This window comes from Zalophus californianus, chromosome 8, assembly GCF_009762305.2.
Source record: "Zalophus californianus isolate mZalCal1 chromosome 8, mZalCal1.pri.v2, whole genome shotgun sequence".
Taxonomy (NCBI): domain Eukaryota; kingdom Metazoa; phylum Chordata; class Mammalia; order Carnivora; family Otariidae; genus Zalophus; species Zalophus californianus.
Window position 1 is genome coordinate 78,650,408 of NC_045602.1, and position 12,799 is coordinate 78,663,206.

The 12,799-nt window shown below is 49.9% G+C and overlaps 1 protein-coding gene across 1 annotated transcript in view; it reads left to right on the plus strand.

Moving 5' to 3' along the window:
- The window catches only part of LOC113938464 (translation initiation factor IF-2-like), a 30,889-nt gene extending 18,719 nt beyond the window's left edge, over positions 1–12,170 (plus strand). The window contains exons 2-3 of the mRNA XM_027623860.2: positions 10,010–10,893; positions 11,234–12,170. Of these exons, the coding sequence (XP_027479661.1) occupies positions 10,010–10,893; positions 11,234–11,588 (1,239 nt within the window). The 3' untranslated portion in view covers positions 11,589–12,170. The remainder of the gene's footprint in view (positions 1–10,009; positions 10,894–11,233) is intronic.
- Positions 12,171–12,799: the final 629 nt, after the last annotated feature.

The following is a 12,799-nucleotide window of genomic DNA, read 5'->3' on the forward strand; positions in this document are numbered from 1 at the left end:
AGGAAAGAAGGGTCTCCAGGCCAACTCCAGTTGTGGGTGGGAAGTCAGGGAGGTGGGCTCAGGGGGAAGCTGACCAGGGAATACGGAGCCCCTCCCATGCCCCAGGCCTTGTGCACACCCAAGGGAATAATTTGACAAGCGTGTTCACTCAATAAGTAAAACCCTGGGGGAGTTATAAAGACACTTCCCAGCTGTTGCCAAGTTAACAGTTCAAGACAGATTAAAAATAAGGCAACAAAGGACACTGGATTCAAATCCCCACTCCACTGGGTACTGGTGATTTAGGTAAGTCCCATCACCTCTCTGTGCTTCAGTTTGCTCCTCTGTAAAATGGGGCTAAGAATAGTGAGGGGTGAAGCAACCATGACAGCACCTGGGTGTGTTCACTAACTGGTGTTCGATCTAGCTCACAGCAATAGAGCCAACAACCACACAGCATTGTGCAAGCAGAGGGTAAGTGCCTGGGTTGTCTTCAGGGGAAAATCATCTCCTGAGAGAAACGGGGTGAGCAGTGAAGCTGGGTTCACAGCTCTTTCAATCACTAGCTGAGGGACCTTGGCCATGTTACTTCACTTCTGGGGGCCCTAGTTTCCTTATTTACAAAGAGAGGCACAGGGTGACTGTAAGGCTTCCGTCAGAGAAGGTGAGGCACCCAAATGGCGCCCTGCCTTCAACAGATCTAGTGACTAGCTCTGACATCACTAACTCTCTGGGAGGGAAAGAGACTCTTCTAATCGCACCCATACTCACACTTTATTACTTTAAAGCACAAGATCAGTGGCGGAGTGGAGGGACAGGCAGCCTGGATCATCCAGTGTTTATATGCTACACACACGTGCGCACACACACACCTCAGAATCTCATTCTATACGGCTGGAAGGACTGAAAGAAAAACATCTGTTGCTGGTAGAATTATTATTCCAGTTTACTTCATAATATACAATCAGGGTACACCCCCTGAAATTAAAGAAAGAGAAACAGCATTTTATATAAGTTAAGTCCCATTTTTAATTCCTAGAAGGAAGATGCTGTAGAAAGCCGAGGTGAATCACTATTACTTTCCCCTTTTGAAAAGATAAGGATTTCTTGGATGGGTTTCTAAAACCTGATCTGCTGGGCCCTCCACTGACCAGTCCCAAGGTCTGTCACACTCTACCTTGAGTTACAGGGTGGGCTCTTCTCTCCTCACCCCCAGCATCCACCTTGGAGCTTCGAGTTAAGGGCCACCAGGTTGCTTTAAATAGTCCCCCTCTGAAGGGGTAACAGTTAACTCTAAGTGGGAGAGGGCCCGTTTAGGGCCAGAAAGGTGTGCACCATCAGTCACCAGAACACCCTGGCCCACTAATGGGCTCGGAGTTGCTAAAGACACATTCTTTCCTGGAACCGTGCCTCAACGATGCTTTTCTTAACAACTGAAAATACAGTAATCCACTCAGAGGGTGACCCTGGCACTATACAAACACCTGAATTTGTAGTAATTATGCAAAAAAGCCTGTTTGAAGAGGCAAGGAGAAATATAGTTCAACAACTGACTGCTAATCAATTATGGCTCATGGGAAAAAAAAAATCTGGCTCTTAACTTAGCAGCATGTTAACTCATGCTTCCTCCCCATGCCTAATAACTGAGGGCTGTTCAGTATGAACGTGATACCGCCAAGAAAGGAGCAGAGAGAGCAAAGGGTCTCCAGCGCTGAGAGAAAAAACCAGACAGCCCATACCCTTCCTACCGAGGCAGGTCTCTGGGGAACCGATTCTCAACTACATGGTCTACAGATGAGGCAAGTGTGCAGGAACTATTTGTATGTGGCTTCACACTGTTTTGCCACCTATTTTGAACAAAGCTCAGGCTAGGGAAGCTTCTAATCTGGTTTCTGAGAGAGAGCAGGAAGGGGGCTGGGGCTCATGTCCACGGGGACTGAAACGAAAACCTTGTCTGTGAAAGATCCTGGGCCTTCTCTGAGGGCAGAATGACTGGTTCTGTGAGACAGGGACCAGGCCTACCGTACCTGTGGCTACATTCTGTGAATCTTACCTCTGCCTGCATCAAATACAACATTAAAAGTGCAACATTAGAAAAATAAGTAAAGGCTGAGATGCCATTCACATGGCCAGGCTTGTGTACTGCCTCCTGGAGTCTAGAAAACCAAAGGCCACACTTCCTAGCCTCGCTCCCTGCCAGGCTCCCCATGTGGAGGAGTTTCCTGTGCATCTCTGCTAACATGGAGGCATCAGGCTTTCCCGTGGTGGGGGCGGGTGGTGGAAGTCCCAGAGCCTCTTCCCCAGTTTCATGGATGTCCACTGAGCAGAAGGAGGGACCCTCTGTGGAACGGGTCTGGGATGGGAGAGAGCAGCTCCCAGCTGGCCAGCTCTGCAGTGTGGCTCTAGGGGTCACTCTTGCTTGTCCGGCCAAGGGCCAAGCTTCCAACAATTCTGTCAGCCCTGAATTTCCTGCATTAAATCTTCTTCTGCCTAAACTAACTAGAGCAAATCCTGAATAATACAGATGTTGAAGACACTGTCGACCAAGAGGCAAGAAATCTCATCCAAAAATAAATAAATAGATAGATAGATAGATAAACAAACAAACCTTTAGTGTGAAAAAAGATTATTCCAGGCAGGGCATATCAAAGGAGGAGACAGGTACATACACAGGAAATTTACTTATGAGCTAGTACTTGGAAGAACCAACCACACAAGTGTGCAGAAGAGCGTGGACAAGGATGTTCACCGTCGTGCTGTTACTAAGAGGCAAAAGGTCGAAAATAACCTAAGTAAACATCCACCCAATAGAGAGGACTTGGACAAGCTGGCTGGGCCTCCCCATACGATGGCAGTTCCTCACAGCCGCACCGATGACGTGAAGGAAGAACATTTAATGATGTGAGAAGGAGACTCAACACATACCACTAATTCTGAAAAGGCAGCACAAAACACCGACCTTACATCTTTATATTACATATATACTTTTGTGCACACACACACACAGACACATATATTCAGTATAGCACAGACAGAAGTTTGCAGGGCTACGCACCCAAACCTATCAAGATGCCCACTCCCGTTCCGCCCCCGGTTCACTGGGTGCTGGAGACAGCGCATTGGGCAGCACCTGGCCTCGTGCCACCTGAGGGAGCAGCCAAAAAGCAGCCTGACTGTGAGGAGCCAAATCACAAGTCCGGTCGGCACTCCAGACGGCTGGCCCACCTGCTCCGCGCCGAGTTCGCTGCCTTCTGGGCCTTCCCTGCTTGCCGGCCTGGCCAAGTCCTGTCTGCAGTGGTTCCCTCACCACCTAGAGATGCCCCTGGGATGCCCCAGGACCCACTAAACACACCCAGTGATTTCAGTTCTAAACACGGTACCGAGGAAGCCTCGCCTACCTGAACACCTCAACTGAAAGAACCATCTTTGCTCACGAAGGCTGTGAGGGAAACAAGATGACACTGGCCGAGCCTCAGAAAACAATGACTCAAATCTGCAAAATGTTTTGTGTTTGTACTTTAAGAGCCTGTTTGACCCAGGCAGCACACTGGAAATCCTACTACATGGTGATTCAAAGATCTGACTTCCAACGGAGCATGCGGCTGACACCCAGCAACCATCCAAATATACGTGACCACTTCTAATCCTGTGGAGGTACTCCCAGTTCACAGAGTGAACCACCAGGTGAAGCGGCCTGACCGAGTGATTCGGACATCAAGTGCGCGGGTCTGACCCACCAACAAACCCCGTCCTTCTCCTCCTCGCGTCCATCAGCAGAGTTAGCACTTGTGGCGTCCAAGTCATAAATCCTCCACGCAGAAAGGACCCACGAAAAAGTTCTCGCTACCACTTCTTGGGGGGAGGGGAGGAAGAAAAGACGAGTAATTAAGGAATTAAAGCGAGATGAGGGAATGAACCTCGGGATGAGGAGTGTGGTATTAAACACAGGGAGGGACAGCAGGTGCAGACAGGGGATGGAGCTTCAGAGCAGCTCACTGCATGGCCCACATCAGCTGCAGACCAGTAAGGAGAAGTCAAGATGCCCAGCTCTGAGCCTAGGCCCTGGGACAAGAGTGACCCCATGCTCAGTGCTCCTGTCCCTGCACCTGTTGGGTGCAGATGTTGTGCCTGGCCACACAGCTGCAACCAACCAAAAAGAGCTAATCTGCCCAAGGCTCAAAGCAGCATGTACAGCCTCACTGATGGGCACCCTGCCATGGGCACTTCTCTCCTGAGGAGCCAAGAGCAGAAACCAGCCCTGAGTACGCAGTTCAGCATCGGTTTGCACACCTGGAGTGGGTATGAGCAAGCTGTATGAGCCTATACAGACCCACACCTGGTCCCAGACGTCCCCATGCACCTCAGACTCACCCGTCTCGATGGGACAATGGCCTCGCAAAGATATCGTCAACCTGGACCCTGATTTTAAGAGCCTAAGTTAGTGTAATGTATACTGTTTGAGAATATTCAATTCTAAAGAAAAGACAGCAAAGGGATGGATGACTTGTAAGATATGTTTAGTATAGATGAAAGTCAGTAAGGAGAGCACGTGTGTGTTAAACATAGAGAGAAAGGTGTGGAAGGACAAGAGATACCTAATATTCATGAGACACTAAATATACCTAAGGCAGCTGGGCAGTAAATATTCATGATACACTAAATGCTGTAAAGGTACTAAATATTCATGATATATTCATATACATGAGACTAAATACATAAGAGGAACCTAATATTGGTTGCAATTTGGTTACCCGTTGGTGACACCCATTCTGATCCTCTAACTCATGGCTATTCATCAGGCTCACTGGGGAGCCACAGATGTGGCAGGGCACAATTGTCCCTACGTCTCTCCACGAGAATGTGTGTGTGTGAGAGAGAGAGACAGAGAGACAGAGAGAGAGAGATTGGCCCAGGGCACCTCCCATTTGTGACTCCTCTGTTAGGACCTGAACTCTGCTCCTTGTAACCACATGTCAGCAGGGAAAGCTAAGGCTGCACAGAGACACAGAACACGTGAACATGGTATACCCCAGGACCCGGGTGCTGAGGGTCTCCCACCTACTCGCACCCTCTCCTACCCGTGCTCCCTTCCCCATCCTTTCCCCTTAGTCCTCACTGTGTGCTTCCCACATGCTATCCACCACTAGCTCTGCTCAGGAGCACTCTGCAGCAGATCTGCTCATTTTCCTTAAATGCCATCAGATCTCAGATGCAGAAGGACCCTTTATTGCTTCAGGGTACTTATTAGGGGATCCTAACTGGGAATTATAATAAGTGCCCTTGTACCTTCTTAAAAAAGACAATGGAAGAATAATAGTCATAAATAATTTATAAAGCGTTTCTTCTGCTGATACAGTACCTCAAAGTGATGCTTGTGTGTGTGTGTGTGTGTGTGTGTGTGTGTGTATCACCCCCCACCCCATACTATGGGGTGCCCGAAATTGCAGGGACTCTACGTGGCACAGCTGAGACCAGAGCCCTGACTGCCCCCCCCTTATCCGGACCACCTGCTTTAAGAAAGCAAAACCCCCCTGACATTTTCATATCCCTCATTCACAATGGCTGTTCTGCAAGCAGTTTCTTGGGAAACTCACACACCACAGTTAATGCTTCTATTGCCTCCCACAGACATGAGAATCTGGGGGGCAGAAACCATGGAGAAACTGGTGTGTGGGCCTCAGAGGTGAGGCCAAGCATTCTGGAAGTTCTCAAACTTCATACCTTTACAAATCAGCCACACCCCATGGGGGCCAGGAAGAGGCCCTGAGCAAGCAAATAACTTTCCACTCCTCACCTTTCAAAAGGATCTTTTGTAATTTCTTTTCACATACACTTTAACGATAAGAAAAATATTTGAGAGTGCTTCCTCCCAGGAATGTGCACAGGAACAGTGCAAGGGTCTACATGGAGTCAGGGTCTGAGGAGGGACCCCTGGCTACCTGGTTGCACCTGTCTCTGTGTCTTGTCAGTTAGCCACTAAATTCCCATGGCATCTTCTGGTTCATGACCCGCTGAGCTCAGAATTCCAGGTGATAGCACATTAAAGCAATACAAAGAATTCTCAGGTAATTCCTGAGAATTACAAATGGGTCTCAAGGACCACTGACCTGATCTAAAAGTTTAAAATTATTTTCCAGATACAAGTATCTATCTAAGAAAACAGGGTTAGAAGGAAACTCCTCTGATTTCCATTGTGTAGGGAAAGCACAAGGAACTTAGAATGCTGCCCTTTCCTGTTGTCCTACCTACAGATGACAGTAACTGTGCCAGTGTTTACAGGTACCTAGACAACGAAACGGAGAAGCATGACACCAGGAAGGGTCAAGCCACAAGTGGGTCCTGAAAGGCCACCCCTGGGCAGGCTTTCTGTCTCTAGGCACTCGAGAACTCCTTCTCATGGAAAGTTCTCTTTCATCTCACATCCATGTGGCTAAGTCTTTTTTTTTTTTTTAAGATTTTATTTATTTGAGAGAGCACGAGTGGGGTGAGGGGCAAAGGGAGAAGTGGACTCCCCGCTGAGCACAGAGCCCGATGTGGAGCTCGATCTGGGGACTCCGAGATCATGACCTGAGCCGAAGGCAGACGGTTAACTGACTGAGCCACCCAGGCACCCCATGTGTGGCTAAGTCTTAATGTTACTTAAAGTCACCTCCTCCAAGAAGCCTTCCCCGACAACTTCATCTTCCACTGAATGTGAACAAAACCTAGAGCTTAGCTTTACAGCTTTAGGCTTCCTAAAGGCTAATATTATTCTCCAAATAATTCCTAGGAACCCTGAAGAAGCAACTAATTGTGACTTGGATTTTTCTGTATTTCTCCTATGCTTTTAGTAAATGCCGAGTACACAGTGGATCATTTTGATGATGAAGAAACAGCAGCATAAATAGGGGTGATAGTCTGAAAGACATTAATCCACATGAAGTTGGTTTACTGGGCTGGACTCAGTAATGTGTAAGCAGAAAACTAGTCTCTTCTCCCATCCACCACCAAAGCTTCAAAGTTGCCCTTTTCCCATTTCCTCCCAGACTGGCATCTCCAGCAGGTCCTACAGCTTTCACATATTAAGAAGTCCAGGGCACGTAACCCAGGTCAGCCTGCCAGAAAGATGGAGAGGGGGAGAGGAAGGGAACTTCTTCCCTATTTTCCCAGTTTGTTCCTCCCTAATTCCTTCCCACACCACCAGGATGCATCTGATTTTTCCCGGGGTGGGAGGCGGGGGGCAGGGTGGGGGGAAATCATAGAAAAAGATGTTTGAATTCCCTTTGCATATCAAGAGGAGAGCCTAGAAGGGTTGATCCCAAAGCTTTATTCTAAGTCATAATGTACAGAGGACAGAAGGTATGACCTAAGGAAGACCTGCCCCACAAGTTAAAAAAAAAAAAAAAGCTCTTGGGGCACCTGGCTGGCTCCGTCAGTGGTGGAGCATGTAATTCTTGATCTCAGGGTGGTAAGTTTGAGCCCCACATTGCATGCAGAGATTAGTTGAAAATAAAATCTTTAAAAAAACCCCAAAACTCTGCTGGTACTAAGAAAAGAGGAACCTGGAGAGACTGAGTCCCTCATCCCTGTGTACCTTGCCTGGAGGAGAAGGGGTGGTAAGGGAAAAAAACCCCTTGTAGGTTAGGGGGACACAGAAAGCATGGGAAGTTTTCATCCTGCTTCCTCCTGGGAACACTGGGGACTGCTTGGTACAGCGGAAATGGAAGCCTAGCATAGTGCCACCCAAACTGGGCAGGTTCTCAGGTGCCCAGGAGAGACCTAGAAGAGACCCAGAGAGTGCAGAGCTCAAGGCCAGATGCAGGAGCCAGGTCCCAGCTGTGGCTTACCCCACTGAAACCCAGCTGGACCACACTCAGTGGAAACAGGGAAAGGAGGCTCAGTCGTGATGAGGGGAAACTCACCAGAGGACAGCAAGAGGACCAGACGGCCAGCAAGAGGCCACTCTCCTGCACACCTTGATGTGACTACAACCTTCTCCTGGTGCCCAGAGACTACCTGTGGGGAGAAGGGGCCTCCAAGGGTAACCCAGAGAGACTGAGACACTGACTCTCAAGGGACCAAGCTGCTTTAAGCTGGATAGTGACTGAGATAATACTACTTGACTTGGGCTCCAGAAAATCACAATCATGAGTGAGGACTAAATATACCAAAAGGGAACCAAAGTCATTTTGTTTGAAGTAGCAAAATTAAGTTCACTTATAAAACGTTTTGCATACTATGACTTGCGGCTGGTGAACTTCACCACTCCAAAATAAACCCTCAATAGGAAACATCTCTACTTTGGTTCAACTGCTTCTGAAGGGTCTTCATGCAAAACAAGCAGAATTTAAGAGTGTCTGTGTATGACAAGGCATAAGGCTAACCACCAGAGGTAAAGCAAGTGGTTGCAAGCTTGCAAGGCAAATCCAGGCCCCCCAAACCATCACAGAAAACTCACCCTCCAGGAGGGCCACTGCCTTCACACACATTCTCTCCTTTAACCCCGCCAGTATCCCTGTGAGCTGGCTATTATTACTCCCATTTTGCGGAATGGCAAACCGAGACTCAGCAGGATTCGGTGGCTAGCTCAAGATGACCAGGCTGAGGGGCAATAGAAATAGGACAGCCATCGTCTTACAGTCCCCACATGCCTAGCCCTGTGCAACAGCCGGATGCTGCGCATTAGCTGGGCAACATCCATGGAGGATCCACTTTTTTTATTTTGTAAATGAGGAAACTGATGCTTACAGAAGTTAAGAAACTGGTCTCACAGGCAAGTCTAGAACTAGAGTGAGGGAAGTGAGGCATGTACCTCAGGCACAATATTTCAGGAGATACCGAAAAACCCCGTGAGACGAACATTTAACGCAGTGTTTTAAAAACAGCAAAATGAGCACAAAATCCACGTTGTACTAAATATCACAATTTTAAATAAAGACAGGATTCATATTGGTGATTTTCCCTTTTGCCTCAGGCTCCAACATGGCCCAGCAAGGCACTGGGGCAAAGCCAGGAAACCAGCCACCTCAACCCTTCACCAGCCCCCAAAGACAGGGATCCCAGATACCACTGCGGGGCCGTCTCCAGATGTTTCCCCTCACCATTTTACAACCTCAAAGGGCTCTTAGGAGTGACCACCATGCACCATAATTCCAGGGGTGGGGGTGGGGGGGTGGCTGAGTTCCAGGTTGAATACCAGAGGTCTAAATAGATTTAGTCCATGGTCCTGAGCGAGTGTTATGTAAATGAAGGAAGCTTGCCGGCTTGAATAAGGGAGTAGGATTTTTTAAGATACCAGCTTGAGAAGGTATGGGGTGGGCTCTGAAAGGATTACACAGCTGCTTGTCTCCCATTTGATAAATTTCCTGGCTCAAAATTAAGTGTTCAGCAGTGACACGATGCCAACTGTCAGCCTGTACCTACACAAGCCCAATACAAACGGTGGCATTCCTTTTTCCTGGCATTTCAAAAGCCAAATAAATGTTAGCTCATTTGAGTAACTTCCTATGCTCTGATCACTTGTTAACCTCACATTAAAGCCCTACCTGATATGAAGCATCTGTTCAAGATCTACTTTGTTGATTAACAATTAGAACACTGGTGAGCGTTGCATTGCATAACGTATAGAACTGTCGAATCACTATGTTGTACACTGGCAACTAATATAACATTGCATGTCAACTAAAAAATCACACCCCCCAATTTGAATATTTCTTAGATCAAACCCCAAATTGCTTACTGCTGGCTTGTAATCGAAGCCTAAAACCTATTTACAAATAAACCATTAACTAATGCATAAAAAAGACAGTGAATTTGTCCACTGATTTCTCCTGCAATGGCCTTTAGAGACAGGAGGCACAAATACTTCGTACACTAACAATCCAAACCCGGGAAGACCGTCTTCCCTGTTCTTGTGTTTTCTTAAAGCTTGAAATTGCTAGGCTTCACCTCACAATTCAAAGTTAAGTCCAGCAAAGTGAGCAAGAGGAAACTTTGGGCACCTGGGTGAGGGCGTCTGCCTCACCTCCGCCCACGCCCGCGCTGCCCCAAGAGGCGGCCGCGGGGATCGCGCCCCCAACCCCTGGTCCGAGGGGCACCTGGCCGGGCCGGCGCTGCCCTGGCCGTCCCACATGGCACGACGTCGAGTCGCGACTCGGTCCGCGCCGCCCCCGCCCGGGTCTCCCCGCGCTGCCAACCCGCTTCGAACCACCGCGGTACCTGGCGCAGGAGCGTGGCCCCGGCTCGGCGAAGCGCAGGAGGGACACCGTCCACTGGGTGCGGGGAAGGCTTCTGCCGTGGACGCGCGCGCCCGGCGGCCCCCGCCCGAAACCGCTCGGCCGCCCCCGCCGGAACGCTGAGGCCCGCGGCGCGACGCAGCAGGTGGCCGTTGGCCTCGCCACAGTCCGGGGCCGGGGCCGGGGAGCGGGGCACGGGCGCGACCCTCGCGGGGACGGCCCTCAGCCTGCTTCGGCGCGCGCTCCCAGATACTGGCGCGCCGGCTCCGCTCGGCTCCTCTCGGCTCGGCGGGGGCGGACGCCGCGCCGCTCCGCTCCGCTCGCCTGCGGCCGCGGCGCGCACCTCCCCCGCGGCTCGCCGCTCCTGCCGCCGCCGCCGCCGCCGCAGTCGCCGCCCTGCCGGCCCGCGGGCCGAGTCGCGGCCGACAGCTGGTGGGGGAAGACACCGACGGGCCTTCGCTGTCCCCGTGCGCCCGGCCAGGACCACTCGCCACCCTGAAGCTGCTCCCGCCGCCCCGCTTCGGCCGGCCAGCCAGCTCAGACGCGCTGTCGGGGCTCCTGGGCAGCCCACCTCTACCTTGGCGAGGCCGGGGTCCACCAGCGACCCCGACGGGCCTGAAGGACAAGGCGTCCACGCCCCGGCGCCCCTGCGCGCCTTCGAGGAGAGAGATTCGGCCCGACTCGAACCTCAACCTTCCAGGTCACCAGGGGGCTTCGCGGTCCGACGGTGCGGGGCCGGGGGCGCTCCGGATCCGCCTAGCACAGCAGGCGGCCCGCGGGCCGGGGGCCGAAGGGAGTAGGCGCAGTGGGTGGGAAGTGTGCATTTGAATAAAAGTAAAAGTTTGTGTGTGTGTGTGTGTGTTTGTGTTTGTGTGTGTGTTTATAACCGTGTGGGTCCGAGCGTCTCCAGGCTAATTAGGGAAGCTGCCGCCCTGTGTTGAGGTGAATCATTGTTGTGATACCACAAGTGTGGGAAGAAAGGCTGCTGATGACTTCTCAGGCTCGCTGGCTCCCCCCCCCCTTTTTTTTTCCTTTTAAAGACAGGCTCGTCTATTTAAGAAGACCGTCTTAGGAAACTTACTGGCCTCGGGTGGTCGCTCAGCTCATCAACTGGAGAGCCCGCAGGGAAGCCGTGGTGGGCTGATTGCACAGCCCAGGACCATGTGCCCCAAGAGCAGGGAGCTTTTCCCGCAAGGAGGGAAGATGAACGTGAACTGTGTCCCTGCAGAGACAGAGGCCACCAGAGCTTACACGCGAGAAAATTTCACGCTCCAGCTAGAAGAGATTAAAGCTAATGTCAGGGAGGGTTACCCGATGTCCAATTATCAGCGACGTTGGCGGTGTTATGTGGGGACCACCCAGAATCTGCACCACATCCTAGGACGGTGGGTCTGATGATTTCTCACTGCAGACAACTGAGGACAGGGAGAAACCAACATCTGCACAACTATCTGCAGCAGAGCCAGGGTAGAACCCTGGAAGGGGCTCTCTCCACCTCTGGCTTTAAGCAGGATCAAAATCCCAAATAGAAGAATCTGAGGCATGGAAAAAGGGCTAAAGACAGATCCCATTTACTTGAGCATATAAAGAGAAGTTTCCTTTAAAATTTTTAAATATCCATTTGGCACAAGCTATTCACTGAAGAGCCCCCTTTGATGGTTAAAAGCTTTATAAATTACTTGCATGAAAGGAATAAATATATATTGGGAATCAGTCTATAGCCCCCCCAAGTTAACAACCTGCATTTGAAATGGACAGGTGACTCCCCACTCTCAGAGACAATGACTTTGTTCCCTGTGTGTCCTCTTTTCAAAATCCTCAAACTAAACTGAACTACAAGCAAATCTACACACCCTTCTCTCACCTTGAGCCTCTACTTCTTGCTATTCAAAATCACATTTTGTTGTTGTTGTTGTAACTGCTAAATATTTATTGACTCTCTAAGTCACCTTTTCACCTAAGAATTTTATTTGTTCCAAAGTATCTTAAGCCTCTGGCTTTATTTGTGCGTGCTGTGGGTGGCTTTTGAAGTTACTGGCGGTTTTGAGAGAACAAAAACCAAGGTTCTTGGCGATTAGCTAAGGCTGAGAAAGAACATGGTGTCAACACCCAAAATAGAAAGTGGTAGGGAACTATGTGAATATGTTAGGAAAATGGGAAATTATCTGGCACCTGGTAGAGCAAGCACCTTCCTCCTTTAAAAATGTCCCCCTCCCACCTCCCAGTCACTTCCACCTTCTTGCTGAGTACTCCAGTCCCCAAGGCCCTACCAAGTGGCTCAAGAGAGCTCTTTCCCTCCTTAATGCACCTTGGACCAAACCTTGAAGCTGGGTTGAGAAAAGGCTAAAAGGTTAGCAAGCCTTTGCTAAAGGTTCAAAGGAAACAGAGAACCATGTAGTTTCTGGAAGCCTGCATAGACAACCGTAAACCTAAGAGCAAGGGTTTCTTTTTTCCACTCCTCCCTCCCCGTGGCTCCAGAAAACCTCACAGCTATCCCTGAGAACCTCACTGATACGGCAAAGCAAAGAAGACTCTGCTATTTCTGAGTATATTGCACCTCATCTGGGAACATATTTTTATCAAATGCCAGGCACTGTCCTAAGCCA